Source organism: Diabrotica undecimpunctata, chromosome 5 (assembly GCF_040954645.1).
Source record: "Diabrotica undecimpunctata isolate CICGRU chromosome 5, icDiaUnde3, whole genome shotgun sequence".
Taxonomy (NCBI): Eukaryota; Metazoa; Arthropoda; class Insecta; order Coleoptera; family Chrysomelidae; genus Diabrotica; species Diabrotica undecimpunctata.
The window spans coordinates 138,387,222-138,408,060 of record NC_092807.1 but is presented as its reverse complement, the minus strand read 5'-3'; the positions used below and the strand labels follow the sequence as shown (position 1 = coordinate 138,408,060).

General features: G+C 34.4%; 1 protein-coding gene and 1 long non-coding RNA gene across 2 annotated transcripts in view; one reads left to right on the top strand and one right to left on the bottom strand.

The window, feature by feature from the left end:
- Positions 1 to 20,839, top strand: part of ck (unconventional myosin-VIIa ck) — a 215,250-nt gene that overhangs the window by 125,686 nt on the left and 68,725 nt on the right. The window contains exons 12-17 of the mRNA XM_072532811.1: positions 1,937 to 2,331; positions 2,953 to 3,104; positions 10,008 to 10,327; positions 10,430 to 10,801; positions 12,175 to 12,514; positions 14,239 to 14,502. Coding sequence (XP_072388912.1) covers positions 1,937 to 2,331; positions 2,953 to 3,104; positions 10,008 to 10,327; positions 10,430 to 10,801; positions 12,175 to 12,514; positions 14,239 to 14,502 — 1,843 coding nt within the window. The remainder of the gene's footprint in view (positions 1 to 1,936; positions 2,332 to 2,952; positions 3,105 to 10,007; positions 10,328 to 10,429; positions 10,802 to 12,174; positions 12,515 to 14,238; positions 14,503 to 20,839) is intronic.
- On the bottom strand, positions 1,992 to 18,860 carry LOC140441860 (uncharacterized). The gene is made up of 3 exons (XR_011951042.1): positions 18,843 to 18,860; positions 18,512 to 18,690; positions 1,992 to 2,122 (listed from the first exon to the last, which is right to left on the bottom strand). It is a non-coding gene; the product is annotated as an uncharacterized lncRNA (long non-coding RNA).

Below are 20,839 nucleotides of genomic sequence, written 5' to 3'. Positions count from 1 at the left end.
ATCATCGACTACTTGGAAAAAGGAAAAACAATCAATGGTGAGTACTACGCAAAATTAAACGAATTGGGCTATGAATTGGTTAAACACTCACCGTATTCTCCAGATCTTGCCGCCAGCGATTTTTTCCTGTTTCCAAACCTAAAAAAAAGGCTCGGAGAACGCCGTTTCGCAACAAATGTCGTCGCTAAAACTTCGGCCTATTTTGAAAAGCTCGAGCACAAGTACTATTCGGTTGTGATAAAAAAATTGGAACATCGTCTTACTAAGTGTATCGAGCTAAAAGAAGGGACTATGTTGAAAAATAAATCGATTTAATTCCAAAAAACTTGTTTTTCTATCAAAGGCTAGTTTTATATCAATCCACCCTCGTATAAATCCCCTTACCAGTGCATCTCGGGACATTCGTCGTCTTTGTTTAGCAACGTTTTGAAAACACAGATTTGGGCCAAATCCTGAATTCGATTTCCGATTTATATTCTCACTATTCAAAAGCTTTGTGGGGCAACTTGGAAATCTCCAGCTACGATGTTCAGCGATGACTCTGGTGTACGTCTTTAGTTTCTCTACTTAGAAAAAAATGGGATAAAATTTAGAAACCCGCCGCTGCTAATTCCCAGGTACCTAAAATCAGACGACTTTGAGAAAAACAAATATCGGAAAAATAGATATTAACAAAGCGCAAACCCACACATTCATATATAACTACACGTTCAACCTCCATCCTAGTCAATTTGTTGCAGAATTTAATTTGAACCGTAAGACATGGATGCCTTTAAATAAAATCCGTACCGGATGAGGTAGATGTACTGACATCCTAGCAAAGTGGAATAAGTTTCATTCTCTAATCATAGAGACGCGGTTGCAGCTCTGGTGCCAAGATTTTGGCATTTTAAGCCGGAACGTTCGAATTCGATTCTGGGCACTAAAAACGACATTTTCATTTCTAAAAGTGATACGAGCCATCACAGTATTTCGGAGGACTCGTAAAACCGTCGGGTCCCTGGGCTAGCGTTCATCGAGATTAGTTACCTGAAACAGGGTTAAAGATGCAATTGGCGTCAGAACAATACGAAAGGATCTCCCCGGCAAAAGTGCTATACACTATTATCATTATTATCGAACCATACAACAGATTACTTCCGAATATCCTCTCAGAGCTATCGATGTCTACGTAGTGACATTGTTCCTTGAAGCATCATCTGAAGCAATAAACTGGATACGTTATCTTGACATCAACGTTTAATAAATATATTTTATTATTTATATTATTTTCATTTTCATGTAAAGTTTGCATTTGCCTTAATTTATGCCATAGGGCAAATAAATAAACCTAGGTGTGTGTAAAAGATAACAAACATGGGTTCTTCTTAAGATAAAGTAAGAAGACAAATGCTGCAATATCGGAACATCTTAAACATCTAATCGCCAAATACAAGCATTTTTTTATATGCTGCAACCCTATAATTTACCAAAAATACGCGCAAAAAATATTTACATATATATGGAGCAGAGAATTAGTCGAAATATCACTTGCAAAGAGAATATTAAGATGTGCTATGCACGCCAAATGACAGAGAAAAAAACTCATGTAAGCAAAAAGTGCCAAACCAACGACATGGTAAAATTGATAGCAAAAAGAAGACAGTGGATTTCAGCAAAATAATCACAGATGAGCATCTCATGAACGAAAATATTATGGACTAATTTCAAAAATATGATGAGATTATTACGAACTTGGTGGGAATCCACTTAACAGGAATTTATGTCAACAAACCGAAACCAAACAGGCACTTCCTAGACGGAGATGTTGATAAATATTCTCGAAACTTTTAACGCTTGTACCAAAATGTGGTTTTAGATCTTGAAATGTTCTAATAGACATTTTTCACAATACAAAAAAAAGCAAACATTAATAACATTTATTTTTTAATTTCAGGCCGCTCAAGCATTATGGATAACGATTCTGCGTTTTACCGGCGATCTTCCAGAACCACGTTACCATACTATGGACAGAGATAATACATCGGTCATGTCGAAAGTAACAGCTACTCTAGGTCGAAACTTCATTCGTAGTAAAGAGTTCCAAGAAGCTCAACTAATGGGTTTAGATCCAGATTCTTACCTAAAACAAAAACCAAGATCTATTAGAAATAAATTGGTATCGTTGACGTTAAAAAGAAAAAATAAATTAGGTGAAGACGTTAGGAAGAAGCTTCAAGATGAGGAGTACACTGCCGATAGTTATCAATCGTGGCTAGAGACCAGGCCGACTAGTAATTTGGAAAAATTACATTTTATAATTGGACACGGTATACTCAGAGCAGAACTCAGGTAATTTTTTAATTTTGAAGTATCAGTTGTGTGAGTTTTTAAAGCATGCGTCGATAGATATATAATAATATGCATATTATCACTTGTCAAACCGGTGTCGATGCTCCCTAATTCTATTTTACTTTATCTTTGATAATTCGCGATTTTAACAGCTGGCAACCCTATTTTGCGACCATTTTTTCTCATGCAAACTTATATTATCGTATAAAAAAAAATTAGCTTTAATTTGGTATAAAAAAAAACATTCTAATTGTGTTCTTCTAATTTTAAATGTATGTAAAAATGTGAGCTTGATTAATTACGTTATGAACGTAGTGATCCTGCAGTGGGATCTTATACTATAGTCAGATGACGCAATGTCATTAACAAAAACTCTAAAAATCTAAAATTTTATGTATGGTGTAAATAATTAACTATGCTAATATGAATTTCTAGTCAAAGTAGCCGCCAGTTGTTTAAAAAATTAATAGTCATATTTGTTATATGCCAAGAACAACTGTTATATGAAAAATTCAATAAATTCTATTAATGTGCAAGTAGAAAGTGAATATGCTTACCATAAAAATAATATATTAATTACCTAATAATATAATTAAGTAATAATTTAAATTTTCGTTTCAGAGATGAAATATACTGTCAAATTTGTAAACAACTGACTAATAATCCTTCTAAATCGTCACATGCGAGAGGATGGATTCTTCTTTCACTTTGTGTTGGATGTTTCGCGCCGTCGGAAAAGTTTGTTAGTTATTTAAGAGCATTCATCAGAGAAGGTAAGAATATTTGAAATTACATAGAACTTTCCTATTTAGACGAAAAATTAGTTACTATTTAATATTTAATATAAAAATCAAATTTAAAATAGTTCTACTTCTGCAATTTTGTTAATATAGTTAGATACATTGAATTTTATGAAATTTACTTCACTGTTGTATAATTTATGTTTATTGCTAAGGCACTCACGTCTCGCCTACACTTTTGATATATTTTCTGTTTAATCTTGGTTACTTTTAACGAGTTCCATATTATATTTTTGTAGTTACCGGCTACTGTGGTAGGCATTCGTCTTTGGTTTACTATTGCGTCTAAGTATATGACTTCTTTTCACAACAATTATTCTAATCCACCGTGTATTTTTCGCTCTTTTTAAGTAATTCTGTCGAGTTTTATTTCAGACTAAATGTAGCTTCAATGACTTCTTGGACTGGTTGGTTTAATGATTTGTGCCACTCGAAACTTTTTTGGGGTATTCTTATCAGTATCTTTAAGCGATACATTCATCATCGTTCTGGCTTTACAACCCTGCGTGGGTCCTAACCTCCTCAAGAATTTATCTCCAGTCGTCCCTATCAATCGCATTTCTCCGCCAAACACGTATTCCCATATTTCTCATGTCTTCATCGATGTTATCAAGGAACCTTTTTCTAGGTTTTCCTCTTCTTCTCTGACCAATGGGTCTATCAAGGAGCGTTTTTGTAGCTGGGTCATTTTATTCCATCCGCATTACATGTCCTATCCATCTCAGATGTCCTATCTTAACATGTTTTACGATAACAGGTTCCTGGTATATTCTATAAAGTTCGAAGTTGTATCGTCTTCTTCACACTCCATTGTCATTCACTGCTTCATAGATTCGCTGCAGTACTTTTCTTTTGAAACATTCTAACATGTTTTCATTATTTTTTTTTTAGAGTCCAGGTCTCTTAACAATATGTTAGGACTGGGCGTATTATTGTTTTATTCTTGTATTTCTCGATATAATTTTGGATTTAAGGAGGAGATTGAGCCCAAAATAGCATCTGTTAGTAGCACCTGTAGCATCAGGTATACAAATTCGTTCACTGCTTCGATGACGTCATTTTCTATAACGAGTGGTCGTAGGATTTGTGGTTGCGTGCTTATTTTCATATACTTCATTTTGTTGGTGTTTATTATTAAACCCATTTTTGTAGCTGATTCTTTTAATGCTACATACACCTCTCGGAGAGCGTTTTCCGTTCTCCCAATAATATTGATATCATCAGCATAGGCCAGGATTTGCACTGATTCATTATATATTGAACCAGTGGTTGTGATTTGTGACATACGTATTACTTTTTCCAGAGCCAGATCGAACAGTATACAAGAGAGAGGGTCTCCTGGCGCAGCCCATTATTTGTTTTTAAAGGATCACACAGTTCTCCCTAAATTAGTACACTACATTCAACTTTTTCAAGAGTTAGTTTTGTTAAATTTACCAACTGATGTGGTATTCCTAGCTCTTCCATTGCTTTGAACATTTCTCTTCTATTCACAGAGTCGTTGGCTGCTTTGTAGTTTATAAATATGTGATGAGTATCAATGTCATATTCCAGTGTTTTTTCCAAAATTTGTTTCAGGGTTGCAATCTGATGAATTGTAGATTTACCACCTCTGAAACCAGCCTGGTATTTTCCTACTATTCGTTCTGTATATGGTGACATAGTATTGTGGAAAATTTTTTATATGCTGCATTTAGAAGTGTAATTCCTCTGTGGTTAGAGTATTCAAAGATATCTCCTTTTTTGTGTATGGTGCAAATTATCCCAATATTCCTATCATTAGGGAGGGATTTCTATGTCCATATTTCTTTTATAAGCTGCTTCAATGCCATAATGGTATTATGGCCACCTTTTTTATATAGTTCAGCTGGGAGATTATCTATTCCGGGTGATTTGTTTGTTTCTGGCTAGTTTTTTAACTGTAGCTTTAACTTCAAGAATCGTTGGCGGTTCCTCTTTCCTCTCGCCTGTTCCCCGTACCTCATCTTCTAAGTCTTTTAGGTTTTCTTCTTCTTCCTTTATATTAAGTATCCTTTTGCATTGACTTATGGTTGCTTTAAATTATTTTCTGTTAATGTTAACTTTCTTATATAATGCTCTGAATTCTTTCTCTCTATTAAGGTTTTAAGCGATACATTTTTTATATGCAAAAATCATTTATCAAAGACTTTTCTTATATTCGTCTTATATTTGTTTTTGTATTTTGTGAGTTCTTTTGTCTCACAATTCATGTCGCACTTCATTGCTTTTGTCTCCCATAGTTTGATGTCTTAGTTAGTTTCCTCTAAGGTGTATGGTATACATATCCATTTCTATTACTTAATATGTTTTCCGTAAATTTTTCTTTTCTCCTGTGTGTCTCTATAGAATTATAACGTCTGTTATTGCAGTGCGTCATATGTTAGATATTAGTCTTCTTCTAAATGTGCCTATCTTCTAGAGATGTTGGTAACCACATTGAGCTATCTTATTCTATTGACAGCAGCTTGAAATAGATCAGTTAACGTTAGACCAGTCCACTTCTTAAGATTGGCCAGCCAGGATATATGTCTACGTCCAGGGCCTCTCTTACCCTCAATCTTGCCTTGTAGATCAACTGTAGAAGTCGGTATTTATCATTACGCATGATGTGGTCGAAGTAAGCCAATTTTCTGTTTTTTATGGTGTTAATAATTTCTTTGTCTTTTCTTAGCCTCTGGAGAATAGTTATGTTACTTGTGTGGTGTATATATGAGACCCTGAACATACGTCGGTAGCGTGTCTGCGTTTACATTTCAAATGTCTCTAATCGTTTTATTGCATCTTGTGTAAGGCTCCAGCTTTCTACTTCATAGAGGAGGACACTAAAGACGTAACATCTAAGAATTCTTATGCGTATATTGCATATATAAAGATAAGCTGCAGAGAATCTTCCTAAGGCTATTGAAAGAGCTTCTGGCTTTTTTAATATGATTTATTATTTGCTGTGATCCCAAGTATCCTTAATATTGCAGCCCAAATAGCATATTTTTCCACTCTTTCTAACGATGTATCGCCTATTGTAATTTGGGCGTTTATGTTGATATTCTTACCAGTGGCGGCGCCTGGTGTAAAGTATTGGGGGTGCACACATATTATATATATCATATAAAAATAGATAACACCATAGGCCTCCGCTTCAGCCCTATTTCCGTAAACAAAAGTTTTTTGAGTGTCGTCAAATTGTAAAAATCAAAGGATCTTATTAAGAAACTACAATAAATAATGTATTTTATTAAACTTAAAATTATAATTTAGTTTTTAAATGTTACAAGCAAGTTTTGTATTGAAAATCAAGTCGCCTGTCTTTTTTTGAGATAAATTCTTCAATAACCAATTCATTAAAATTTGGAATTTCTTGAATCATTTTTTTTTCAATTGATAACATGGCGAGTGCAGTTAGTCGATCCTGGCCCATAGTACTTCTAAGGAAAGTTTTGATACGTTTCAATGTAGAGAAACATCGTTCTGCTTCTGCTGTTGTCATTGGCATCGTAACAAGTACTTGAAGAATTAAATTAATTTCAGAAAAATCTTCTTGCAAATTATTTTCAATCAAAAATTTAAGTAAGTGAACTGCTCCGGAAAGTTCTTTAAAATCGGATCTTCTATAAACAATTTCCAATTCAGTCCTTAATTTGTTTTTATTTAAAAAGGGATGATTGTTAATTGCTGATTCCAATGTCAATGTAGGAAAATTTGAGGTGTATATTTCAAAATTGTCCACTGAAAATAATTTTGCTATTTCCAAATGTCCTGTAAACAAAAACGTTCTTTTAATTTCAGATAGTATAGTATCGCAAACTTCCTTAGCTTGAATAATTGTGGAGACATAAGAATTTCTGTCATCTTTCTTCCGTCTCTTCCTGGATTGACTATCGTCAATGTCTGTTAACTCGGTTTCTCTTATAGTGTGAATATTGTCTCTTTCTTTTTGTATATTTTCTTCAAATGTAGTCAGGCATCGTTTTACGATTACGGAATCAGTAGCAGTTTTTTGTATTTGTGAATATAGTATGTCAACGTGGGGCATAACACGATGAAAAACTTTCAACCAAAATACAAATTTATTATCATTCAATAACCTTAACAATGCGCATAACAATGTATATAATTGGCATATCTAAATTTATCCTGAATGAGTTTTTGCACACCCCCATGAACGCCACTCATAACACTTGCTCCGTCATAGCTTTGAGAAATTAACTTATCGGAACTTGATAAAACACAACTTAAACATTCTTCTATGCAGCCAGCTAAGGAAACAGCATCGTGGTTATTTGGTTTTAAAAAAGTCCAAAATCTTTCAACAGGGGTCCCGTTTTGTAAAGTGTAACGATAAACTATAACCATTTGAAAAATATTTGAAATGTCACTTGTTTCATCACTCACAATGGAAACAAATTTTGAAGCAGCAATTTCTTTTTTGATATGTGCCTGACACACTGAAAGCATACAATCGAGTAAATCATTTTGAATGTCTTTTGACGTTCCTTTAAACACAGTAGCTTGCTGCAAATGGTCTTTGAGAGCTAAATCCAATTCGGCGGAAAAATTTATGAGACCTCTAAATATACCAGTGGTTATTGAATCCTTTCTTTCATCATGGCCGCGGAGAGCAAGTTCAAAAGCACCACAAAATTTGACACAGTTTATAATTTTTGATAAGACGTACCTATTATTTTTTATTTGTTCATTATGTTTTGCAATATTTAATCGGTATGCACTATTTAGTTGTTGCCGAATATCTTGTTTACCTAATAAATTGAAACCTAATTTAGCAGATATGTGTGACTTTGAATGTTGATGCTTTTTAATTTTTTCGGATAAATGAACTAAGTCTTTAATGCCATATTTTGTCCATTCTGATTCCTTATCTCCAAATAGTAAACACGGAAAACAGTAAAGAGTATTGGTAGTAGCACACCCACACAACCAGTCAGTTTTTTCATAAATCTCAATTTTAAATGATCGTTTATAATCCCGACTTTTGCATTTTGTTACCTTCGAAATTAACAAATTTGGTTTAGGACGACCGGCACTTTTAATTTAAGAAATAATAGTGAAGAAAATTTAATTGATTTTAAATAATCCACGCTAACATTCACGCTCTCCATTCTTAAATTGTTTGAAACTTGATAAGCAACACTAACACCGCAAAATTTAAATGTGTATTTGCCGTCCGTACAAGTTACAATGACAATAGGATTTAGGATCACCGATCACAATCGATTTGTGCACACCAGGCCAGCTACAACGCTAGGCTATTGCGGGGAAGTGAGAAGTGCGGTCGGTGGTATTGGGCCAATGAAAATTAATTTTTAGCTGAGCAGTGCTCTGGAGATTGTGTCTCATGTCTCGAACCCGTGAAGTTTCCGCATGTCTAAATAGAATAAAAATAACTAAATGTTACCTATTACTCATAAGCTGCGGATCTGTAATTTCTGATTTCAGTTACGGTTAATTAGTTGATTAAAAATATTATTTATGGAATAATAAATTTTAAATATTTATATAAATGTTTGTATGAAAATAATTATTGTGGGAGTGCACGTGCACATGTGCACTTACGAAGGAACCGCCACTGATTCTTACTAATGATCATTATTTTTGTCTTCTTGCAATTAAGTTTTAGGCCGTATTTGTTACATGCTTCTACAACGTTATCAATAATCCTTTGGAGTCCCTGCACACTATCTGCCAGCGACACTATATCGTCTGCATATCTAATATTGTTTATAAGTTGGCCATTTACAGCAGTCCCATCTTCTGATTCGTTCAAGGCCTCCCTAAAGATGTTTTCAGAGTATATGTTAAATAATGCCGGTGACAATATGCAACCCTGTCTAACTCCTTTTTCGACTGTGAAGATCTCGGCAGTTCATTTTCTAATCGTACTGTTGCTTTTTGTTGGGGATATAAGTTTGAGATCAGTCTTATATCCTTACCATCGAGTCCTTATGTTTTTAGGATATCGATTAGTTTCTCATGTGGGACTTTATCAAATGCTTTCTCGAAATCAATTAAACATGCATACACATCGCAGTTGGCATCCCTGGCTCTCTGGCATTAGAACTTGTAAACTAAAAAGTACTTCCCTCTCCCTAAAAAGAAGACATCTGCGCCTGGATATGTTTTTGTTGAGGTGATAGAATTTTTGTTGAGATGAATTTAGAATAGATATTAGTACATAGTTTATTTGATTAAATTGATTAGTACTTTGTATTTTCCATGTATCTGTATGAATATGTTTGTTAGGGAAACACATATATACTTACTCCTCTGGATTTGATGGCCACTTCCAATTGTGCCAATCGTATACCGTTGTTGCTATTAATATGTGAAGTAGATTTTCCAAAGACCTAAATCTACTATTTTCATAATTTATCATGCATCTCCCATAACTATATCTGCGTCTTTTTTTCTATTTATTTTAACGTACCCCCTGGAGCTTGTCATTAAGTTGATCGCCGCCAATTCGTCCGCTACTTCGGTTAGAAAGTAGATGTTTCTTATTGTAATGTTATGGAATTCATGTTGAAAAGGAGTGAATCCCAATATTGAACTGCAACATTTATTATTTACTAGAAAGCTTGATGGTATTATCTTTTTGCTTTTTATTTTGTTTCTTTTTTAGTTTTGTATCCACTCTCATTTCTTCTGATTATTTATACAACAACTATGCTAACTTTGTAATGCGGGAATTAGCTTATTTGCATTCATTCATTTATTCAAAGTTCCTAATGTCAACATTAATCTCATATTCTTAATCTGTAGCTTTAGTCATCCTAGCCAGTCCTTACTTTCTTATAGTATTGTTATGATTCGTTTCTAATACAACGATAACTTTCTCCACAGGTCCGCCAGGTTATGCTCCATATTGCGAGGACCGCCTTAAACGAACTTTCAACAACGGCACTAGAAACCAACCACCGAGTTGGCTAGAACTTCAAGCAACCAAGTCAAAAAAGCCTATAATGTTACCTATCACGTTTATGGATGGAAATACGAAAACTTTACTAGCAGATTCGGCTACGACCGCCCGCGAACTCTGCAACCAGTTATCAGATAAAATAGGATTAAAGGACCAGTTTGGATTTTCGTTATACATTGCCTTGTTCGATAAAGTGTCTTCTCTAGGTAGCGGAGGAGATCATGTTATGGATGCTATATCACAGGTAAATATCAAAACAGAAAAATTTTATTAAAAATATATTAAATTCAGAATAAGTTTGCTTTGGATACTTACAGGGACTAATATACAATTTTCATGTTTTCAGTGTGAACAATATGCGAAAGAACAAGGTGCTCAAGAACGCAATGCCCCATGGCGATTATTCTTTCGCAAGGAGATTTTTGCTCCGTGGCATGAACCTACCGAAGACCAAGTCGCAACTAACTTGATATACCAACAAGTTGTCCGTGGAGTCAAATTTGGGGAGTACCGATGTGATAAAGAAGAAGATCTAGCCATGATAGCAGCCCAACAATACTACATAGAATATATTAGTGACATGAACGTGGAGAGACTGTTGACACTTTTGCCAAATTATATTCCAGATTACTGCTTGACTGGTGTAGAAAAAGCGGTGGATAGATGGGCAGCGCTTGTTGTTCAAGCTTATAAGAAAAGTTACTACGTAAAAGAAAAGGTAAGTAAAATATCCAATACAAACTTTTGAAATAAAATTGTTATTTGGACTTTCAAAAAAAAATTTAAAACAAAGTCTAAAGACATATTTTCTTCAGCTTCAGACATATTTTCTTTTACAAACATTTTCGTAGGTATTGAAATAAGCGAGTTTTTAAATACGATTTGGCCTAAAAACGTTGCTATGGCAACGGTGGATACTGCGTGAAAATAATTCACGTGCATTATCATTTCTAGTTGTATATTGCGGTTCTGCCTAACTATACCCAGCATGAAGAAAAAAAGAATATATGGCGCTACAGCCGAATCTAGTCTTGGCCTCATCAATACTATTCCCCCAACCTCGCTGGTCCCGCGCCGATCATCTCCTGGTTCTCACGTCTAGCAAATTTTGCGCGTCCACTGCCACTTCATCCTCCCACCTTTTCCGTGGCCTTCCTTTTGTCCTTGCGCCCTGCATTTTACTATCTAGGGCTCTTTTTGACAATATTTCAGTATCCATTCTCACTACATGACCAGACCATCGAAGTCTCTTAAGTTTAACTAGTTCTTAGATCGGTGCCTCTTTAAACAGTTGGTAAAGTTCATGGTTGTACCTGAATCTCCACACTCCGTTTTCGTTAATAGGTCCAAATATCTTTCTTAGGACTTTTCTTTAAAAAACTTCCAGCTTTTGTTATGTGTCTTCTGTCATAACCCATGGCTCTCATCCATAACATACCATACCAAAGTAAGCTTTGTTCCCTTTTGAATTTCTGGTTCTTCTATTCCTTCCGTGTTTAATGTAACTCCCAGATATGTGAAACTTTCTACAGTTTAAATATCGTCCTCTAATTCAACTGTTCGTCTGTTTCCCCTATCTCTTGCCTGTGTTAGTTTTTTTGTCTTTTGAATATTTATTTCTAGTCTGGTCTCTTCTGCTCCTATTTTGAATTGTGAATAAATTTCTGTCGCCTCTTCTGTTCTAGAGACATGATGCTGATATCATCGGCATAGGTGGCAATCTGTATTGATTTATTTGTTGGAGATTACCTCTTCCTATGTTCAGCTGTCTTATCACATATTCAAGGGTCAGATTGAACAGTGTCGGTGCCAGCCCGTCTTCTCGTTTTAATCCTTTGACTATTGAAAAGTTCTCAGTGAGCTCATTTTGTACTCTGACAGTTGCTGTTGACGAGTCTGTTGTTGCTTTTACTAGTCGGATGTATTTTTGGGGGATGTTAAAGCTATGCAATATTTGATATAATTTTTGTCTATTAATTGTTTTAAGATGTATCTGCTTTATGTTCATTTCTTGGACTTTCCACCCTATATGTTATGGACTATTTGTGTATATTTTTTATCAGATTTCATTAATTTATGTCTCCATTTCAGGTTCCATCGCTACGAGTGAAAGAAGACGTGGTTAGCTACGCAAAATTCAAGTGGCCTTTACTGTTTTCAAGATTCTACGAAGCGTATCGGAATTCAGGCCCAAACCTTCCGAAGAACGATGTTATTATTGCGGTCAACTGGACTGGAGTTTACGTTGTCGATGATCAGGAACAAGTTTTACTGGAACTTTCTTTTCCCGAAATCACGACAGTGTCAAGTCAAAAAACGAACAAAGTGTTTACTCAAACTTTTAGTCTGAACACTGTTAGGGGGGAGGAGTTTACTTTCCAAAGTCCGAACGCAGAGGACATAAGGGATCTGGTTGTTTATTTCTTGGAAGGTAAAAAAAGTATAAATTATTAAATAGTATCTCTATATTCCCTGCTCAATTTATTAGATTTAACCATAAAAATTTCAGATTTTTTGATTTCAATCACACTGAAAGTATGTTCACTTGGATACTAAGGTGTTAAATGGGTTGCATAACTATTGGGTACATAGTTACGTAGAAAATGGTATGAATTTATCTTAGAATTGTCAAAAATTTACAGATGCCAGTAGAATGTGCTCAAAGTGTGGCCTAACAAATTGTTTTACATTTTGAGTTTTTTCTTACTTAAAACATAGATTTGTGGTCAGTTTATTTAAAATTTGCACTAATAAGTATTGACATTATTACATAATAGTGTTAATTTTGATTTTGGTTAATTCTTAATCATAAAACAAGGCGATTAATCTTGGATTGGAATTATTAGATGGGTAAATTTTAAGATCTTTGTGTTGAGAAAATCTCGTCCATTATTGCTCTATTAGAGAATACAGCACTTAGTCAGAGAGAGATAGCACGAAAATGTGGTATATTCTAGTCGTCAATGAGAAGATTGAGTCAAAAACTCAAAGAGAAGCGACCTGCGACGTCAGTTCGGAAGGGCCAGTGTGGCAAAAAAAACTTCAGTCACTCCCAGGGCGCAACGAACTTTAAAAAATTTAGCTGTAACACACAAAAGGGCCACCCATAGAGATATAAGAAATAAGTTGGAAGAAACAGAATGCTGAGTATCGGTAGCCACTGTACGCCGAAATTTGTATGGCATGGGCTTCAAATGTTGTAGGCCTGTTAAGAAGCCAAAACTAACACCACAAATGCTCAAAAACGCTTAGCTTGGGCCAAGATCGATAAAGACTGGTTTATTGATGATTGGCGTAAGGTAAATTATTAAAAAACATTTTATTTTCGCACTTTATAATTGTTATTCACATTCACAAGTTTACTTCAGCGATGAAGCCACATTTCAAATTTTGAATGACAAGGCCCTGTCCGAAGACGTTCAGGGGACAAATATAAAAAGGGGTGTGTAATTAATACAATTAAACATCCCACCTCAGTATTGATATGGTCGGTATTGATATTGATATGGTGGCAAAGGTATAGGACGTTTTGCAAAAGGGTTTTGCAGACAAGATTGGTTCCACAAGTGAACGAGTGGTTTGGTAACAGCCATAAGACATTTATACAGGATGAAGCACCTTGCAATATGGCTAAAAGTACTAAAAAATTTTTCTTAGAACAAGAATTTCCGCCCTTACCATAGCCCGGCAACTCACTAGACATGAACCCCATTGAAAATGTCTAAAGTGTCTAAAAAGAGAGTTAGCCAAGGAAATAATTACCAACAAGGTCCAGTTGATAGAAAGAATCATTTTCCATTGGAATCACACTGAAAATTTAAAAGAAATCTCAGGAAAATGCATAAACAGCATACCTAGTAGGGTGGCTGCACAAGTCAATGGTGGCTTAACAAAATATTAATGTTAATTGTAAAATATTGTTATAATTTACGTTGTTTTTTGTTCAATTAATATACAAAAAGGTTACTACTATCATTTGCTTTGTTTCTTACTTGTGGCTAATTATAATAATTGATTATAAAATACAGAAAACTAGAATTTGCTAAGTGAGTCTAATAAATTGAGCAGGAGCTGTATATAGTTGATTTATTTAATAATATGCATAATACAATGTATTATGCATATTATTACAAATATGTTCTTTTTTTATTACAGGATTGAAAAAGCGATCAAAATTTGTGATAGCTTTGCAAGATTACAAGGCGCCAGGAGAAGGATCGAGTTTCCTGACGTTTATGAAAGGAGATCTAATAATTTTGGAAGAAGATAGTACTGGTGAGACTGTTTTAAACTCCGGATGGTGTGTAGGAAGGTGCGAGAGAACGCAGGAAAAGGGTGACTTTCCAGCAGAGACTGTTTATGTGTTGCCGTGTATGTCCAAACCCCCTGCCGACATTTTGCAGTTGTTTTCAGTTGAAGGTGAGTTTTTATGATTTATAAAATTATAATAGCAGTATATAATATCAGATGTGTTTGTACTCAAAAAACGTAGGCCAAAAGGAATAATGTATATTATTAAAAACCATTTGGTAATATGATAATTATATAAAAAATTTTATTCGAAATTATAATGACGTGAATTATTTAATCGAATTTGTAAATATAATAATATAATAGATAAAAATACTTTAACCAAGTGTAAATAATTAGAAAGTATTTTTTGTGTATTAGAAAATATTAAAAAACTATTATAAGCGGCCTAGGTAGGATATACTTATGAAAAATATGTGCATCTGCCTTTGGTGCCGAATTTTGGGGATTGGATTCGCAGCACAAAATCAAAAATTATTCTCCAGTTCCACCATGGCTTGTACAAGTCTAGTGGATTGGTACCATGTTTTCAGAGCTACTTGACAGTTTCCAAAAAGGGTTTGCTGCCTGCAATGTAATACTTCGCAGTGACCTGTAACTCGTACTATATTTCAACAAGAAATTGGGTAGGGTCACACATAGATGTAACATGATATACAAATACGCCTTTACCTAATAAGAAAACCAAAATAATATCGGTTTACAACATTTTAATAGCCCTTCTTACACTTAAGTTTTATACATACAACAAAAGTTATTCGCAATGGAATTTAAACGTAATAGTGTGATTGCATTATATTTGGCTGGAAAATTACAACCAGCTATTGTTCGTCAGCTCAAACACCTCAAAGTGAATAAAATGTTTGTGTATCGCACCATAACTCGTTGTAATGATACTGGTAGTATTGCCAAATAACTGAAAATATCCCAGCGAAGCATGCAACGAATATTGAAAAAGGAGCTCAAGGTCAAGCCTTACAAGTTCCAAAAAGCACACAATCTTATACCAAAGCAAAAAAAGTTCGGCTTGAAAGAGCAAAGGAGTTGTTACGCCTGCGCGAACGTGGCGAATTTCCGAACATAGTGTTCTCTGATGAGAAAAATTTCCCTATTGAGCAGTTCATAAACTCTCAAAATGATCGTGTTTACTTGACCGAACGCACCTACGAAAGTTTAAGCTTACGAACGGCCACTCGAAGTAATTTCCCAAATCAAGTAATGGTATGGCCAGCTGTAACCGCCGATGGACGCTCTCCAATCGTTTTTATTGAATCTGGTGTCAAAGTCAATGCAACTTATTATCGGGAAAATGTTTTAGAAGCTGCTTTGGAGCCGTGGGCACGCAAACATTTCGGTTGTAGACCATGGATGATCCAACAAGACTCGGCACCGTCTCATAAAGCTAGTGTGAACCAAGAATGGTTAAAAAACCATGTTCCACACTTCATTTCATCCACACAATGGCTTTCGAATTCGCCAGACGCAAATCCGATGGACTATTCCATCTGGTCCATTTTGGAGAGCAAGGTGAGGACTAAAAAATATGCCAGTATGGAGGCGCTAAAGAAAGCAATTCAACGTGAATGGGTCAAAATACCGGAAGATCAAATTTGTGCAGCATGCAGCTCGTTTTTTGATCGTTTGAAGGCCATAATCAAGGCAAAAGGTGGCCACATCGAGCTAAAGTGAGTGGATTCTGAAATTTTGATTATTTTCACACATTTTTGTCATTTGAATCAATAAAAAATAATTTCTAACAAAAAAATTATGGTCGTTTGAATAGGTAACAGTTCACTTGCGTAACCTTGTAATATTTAATCATAAATAATATTTTGAAGTTAATTTAATTTTATTGATTTTTGGTACAGTTATTTTGGTCACATAGATATTATTTATAAAACAAGTTTTAATTATCTTTTATTACACGTAGGTACAGGTTTATCAACTTATTCTCCAGAGTTCGATATTTCAGATGTTTGAAAAGATACAAGAAAGTGGTATCTACATAAAAATATACATCACTATTGGCCGTATTACGGTCTTGTATGTCCTTAGTTTTATCTAAATATATTTTTGCTTCTTAACAACCCATTGAGAGCATATACAGCGCGGTTGCCAGATAGAATTCTTTTCTGTATTTCTTCTTCACAGTTAAGTTCTCTTGTAAAGACATTTCCTAAGTACTCAAATCTTTTAACTTCTTCGAATTTATATTGTGTTACCTTTGCTGTTATATCATTGTTATGTACTGCTCCGAACGAATTGCTTATTTGGTCATTCCATATAATTCGGTTTTGCTTCATTTATATGCATTAGCTTGGTTTCTAACCTCTCTTTCAGTTTCATGACTGTTTACATTAGCTTTATTTTTCTTCTAGCCAAGATTACCAAATTGTTCGCAAATGCTAAGCAGTGATGTTTTTTGTGGTAGATCAGACCTGTTCTATTAATGTTTGCTTCCTGTATAACCTTTTCTAATATTATACTAAACATTTTAGATGATAATGGACCTTAAAGATTTCTGCTATACTATTGTTTATCTTGATTTTAGTCGGTGTCCTTTAAATAGTTAATGGTGTTTTTGTAATATGTTTATAGGAAAAAAGTGGGAAATTTAAAAAGTATAAGATAGATACAAAATACAACAAAAAAGTATAAGATAGAAAAATACAATACAATACATGAGACAGATACTCATCAATAGAATAGAAAAGTCAGAAAATAACAATAATTAAAATTTACTGAAATTACAAAAATCGCCAATATCACACAATAAAAGATAATAAAATAAACAATTAATTGCATAATTTAAATAACTCATCTACTGAATATGGTAGCATCATTTTCAGAATGATCACCTGTATATGACAAATTCTTACTACCAGGCAAAGAATATGATTTATTTGCAATTGGGATAAAGCTAACCTTCTCGCCTAACTTTAAAATATTATCACAGGCTCTTTTGGGATTTAGATTTGAATCTGTTAACTTTTTCTGTATCATAGAAATACTCAAACTCTTTTTATGCATATCACAAGAGTCATGTTCTACAATACTATCTTCAGAAGATTTATTGAATGAAACTGGTTCTCTTGTTGTATTTATTGTGTTCATTGTAACGTGGGTTCGAGCGTTCTTGACTATGTCACACACCTGGGTCAGCTGTCAAATGTCATGCGCAATAATATACCTTGTGTTCATTGTACCATGGTTGCCACTGATACTTCTGTTAAAAGAGAACAGCGACTAACAGCTTCCGTTGAAGGTAGTGTTTTTTTAGTCTATCATATACCTTGCAGATAAGTTGGTTTTCCTCTCATGAGACGGGTCTATGACGTGGATGTCGTGTACTTATACCATTTGTTATATCCATTTTTATTCTACGAAAAACTGATTAATTATACTGCTAATTATCTTAGTTTTAACTTCATATTTTGTCTTACTTCACAACAAAAAACTAAGTAACAAAATGAGCACAAAAACTATCTATACGAAGCAATGGAACACAAATTAACAGCTGATCACAACAACGATAAGTTAAACACTGATTGCACAAACTGTTTGCATGTTTTAAATAACATGTTTAAAATATGTTTGCCGATTGACTATTTACCTACTATGTAATTCCCACTAAGGTATTAAACCATACCAGATTATTTAATTTTCAACTATCAACAAAAATGTGATATAATGACAAGTATGAATTCGATGGTAATACGATCTTTACCGATGTTGTTAAGAAATTCATTCACATCAAAGCTTTAATTTAATTATACAGAACGACAAAGATACCTACAGAGATATCACGATGGATTTTATTTCTAATAAAATAATAATTCAATCCTAAAAAAATAATATAATAATTCTTCTTCTTCAACTGCCATCTTCGTTCCGAAGGTTGGCGATCATCAGGGCTATACGTATTTTCGAAACTGCTGACCGAAACAATTCTGCTACAGCTATACCATTCCCGTAGATTCTTTAGCCAGGAGTTTCGTCTTCTTCCTATGGACCTTTTTCCTGCTATTTTCTCTTGCATAATTATTGCAATATAATAATGTCGCCGCAGAAATTGTGAAATTTCCCAACAGTTGATAGTTTTCAATTAAGTTCTTACCAATGAATCACCCTCGTTAATAAATTGTTGAACCATAGTGCAACACTGCTTTATTCTGCCAGTTTTTTTCGGCATTCCCACACTGGTCTAGTATGCACCTTATGGCTTCATGTTAATTTCTCTTGGTGCAGTGCAATATTGCGTACATCTCTGCTGGACTACAGAAGTATATTCTCCTTCTGGAATAAAAATGTTTAGATTTATATAAATACTGAATATAACTACACGCCACCCTTCTGTCAGACGAATGGATTTAGTAATCCGCAGTCATATTTCCAACTACATACACACAAACAACCATTCTGTTATTTTAGTTCTTATTCCTACCTACCTATTTTAGTCTATGTACTAGGTATAACGCTGCAGCCTGAGTTGTATGGTACCTCTACTCAATATCTTTCGTATCTGGGTACTATATGGTCAGAAATCATAATCCATTTGGTATTCCTGATTCCATTTATGTCCTGATCTAACTATTACGTTGCTTAGGTTTTCTTGCAGTCTATAATAACCCATTCTCGCCTTCCTCTTTATAGAGAGGACAAAGGAGGGAGGCCTAATAGGGTACATTAAACTTAAACATAGTCCATTGAATTTGTCGTGGACTAAGATGACCAGATTATCCTCATAGCCCGGGACATGACGCCTGTCGTTGCTGATTCTAGCTATCCATTCATGGCCAGATTCCATAATGGAGAAGCTAAGACCCTCCCTGTGGACAGCCTCTGGCTATCTGTGCTGACACTGTATCTCCCAGTGACGTTGCGTATTTCAAAAAGCATCATATTTTGGTTTTCCAGAACGTACTCCACCTTTGTACTGGTTTCCGTTGAAAATCCTGCTCCATATTCATACTATCCCTGATCTAATGGACTTCCAACCAATACACCACACCATATGCCTATCTACCAGTTTTTCTAGTCTTCAGAACAAATGATATCATACTTATAGGCCTCAGGAACTTTGTTCTGTCCGGTTTTGTCGGGTTTGAGTATAAAATCTTGCGTTGTGGATGGAAACTATTTAAAACTTTGAGCGTACCTTAGAAAGAAATGATTTACGTCATCCACTGTTCTGTTTTTTTGCTGTTTTTTTTTAATATCATTCGGTTATTCGTCGTTATTTAGTTTTCTTTTTGCAAGAAGCATTATTTTGATAGGGCATCATAGACTTTCGATTCGCTACGTCTTGAATTTACTTCTTTTGTTGTTGACGACTAAGAATCGCTGCAATTAGTTTTTTTCAGTCTGACTAATACTAATACTTGATTCAATTATCCTTCTTAAGTTAATACCGCCCAGAATCTGATTAGATCTACCCAGGGTCAGCTTTTATAGTTTTTTCCTCTTGGCCTGAATGAGTATTTTTCTGGATTTTTCTGGAATATATTCTAGTATCCTTGAGATTTTTCCATAAATGTTTATATTAGTTATATAAAAGTACAGACAGATTGTAAGACATTATTTCATATTTCAATGAGTAGTACATGAAATAGTACATTAAATAAAAATTAAAAAATAAATAAAAATAATCTTTTCCTTATCAGCGTTACTTTCCATTTCAAGCCAAGATTTTGATTTTATTAAATGCAAATTTATATAAATAAGAATAAAAAGAGAAGATTAAAAATATCATCACATACGTATGTAAACTTCTTTCTAGAACTAAATAAATAAATTTTTCTATTTTCGACTTACTAGAGTTCTCGTGTTCTTTGTGTTTCTGTGAGTAGAACGCCACACCACTCCTCTACTTTTGTCTACAGAGAGTGTTCAGACCACAGAACTATAGCATTGATGAGCCACACACTAAAAGTATTTTTAAAAATAATTCACAAAAGAATATTTAATAAATTAAAAGAGGACATAAGCGCCACACATTTTGGATTCAGAGGTGGACTGGGAACACGGGAAGCTTTGTTTGGTCTGAGTGTGTTAATGCAAAGATGTTTGGATGTAAACCAAGACCTCTACGTAGGTTTCATAGATTTTGAGAAGGCCTTCGATAAAGTCAGACACCAAAAGCTGTATGAAATCCTAAGAAGCAAAAACATCGACAGTCGCGACATTAACATCATATCCAGGTTGTACTGGGGACAAACAGCAAAAATCAAAGTTGATAATGAGTTAACCGAAGAAATTGAGATTCGTCGAGGTGTGCGTCAGGGTTGTGTGCTTTCTCCACTATTATTCAATATATATATATATATATATATAGCGAAACAATATGTCAGGAAGCGCTCCTAGAGCAAAACATTGGTATGAACATTAACGGAGAGTTAATATACGATACGAATATACGATACGCTGATGACACGCTAATAGTAAC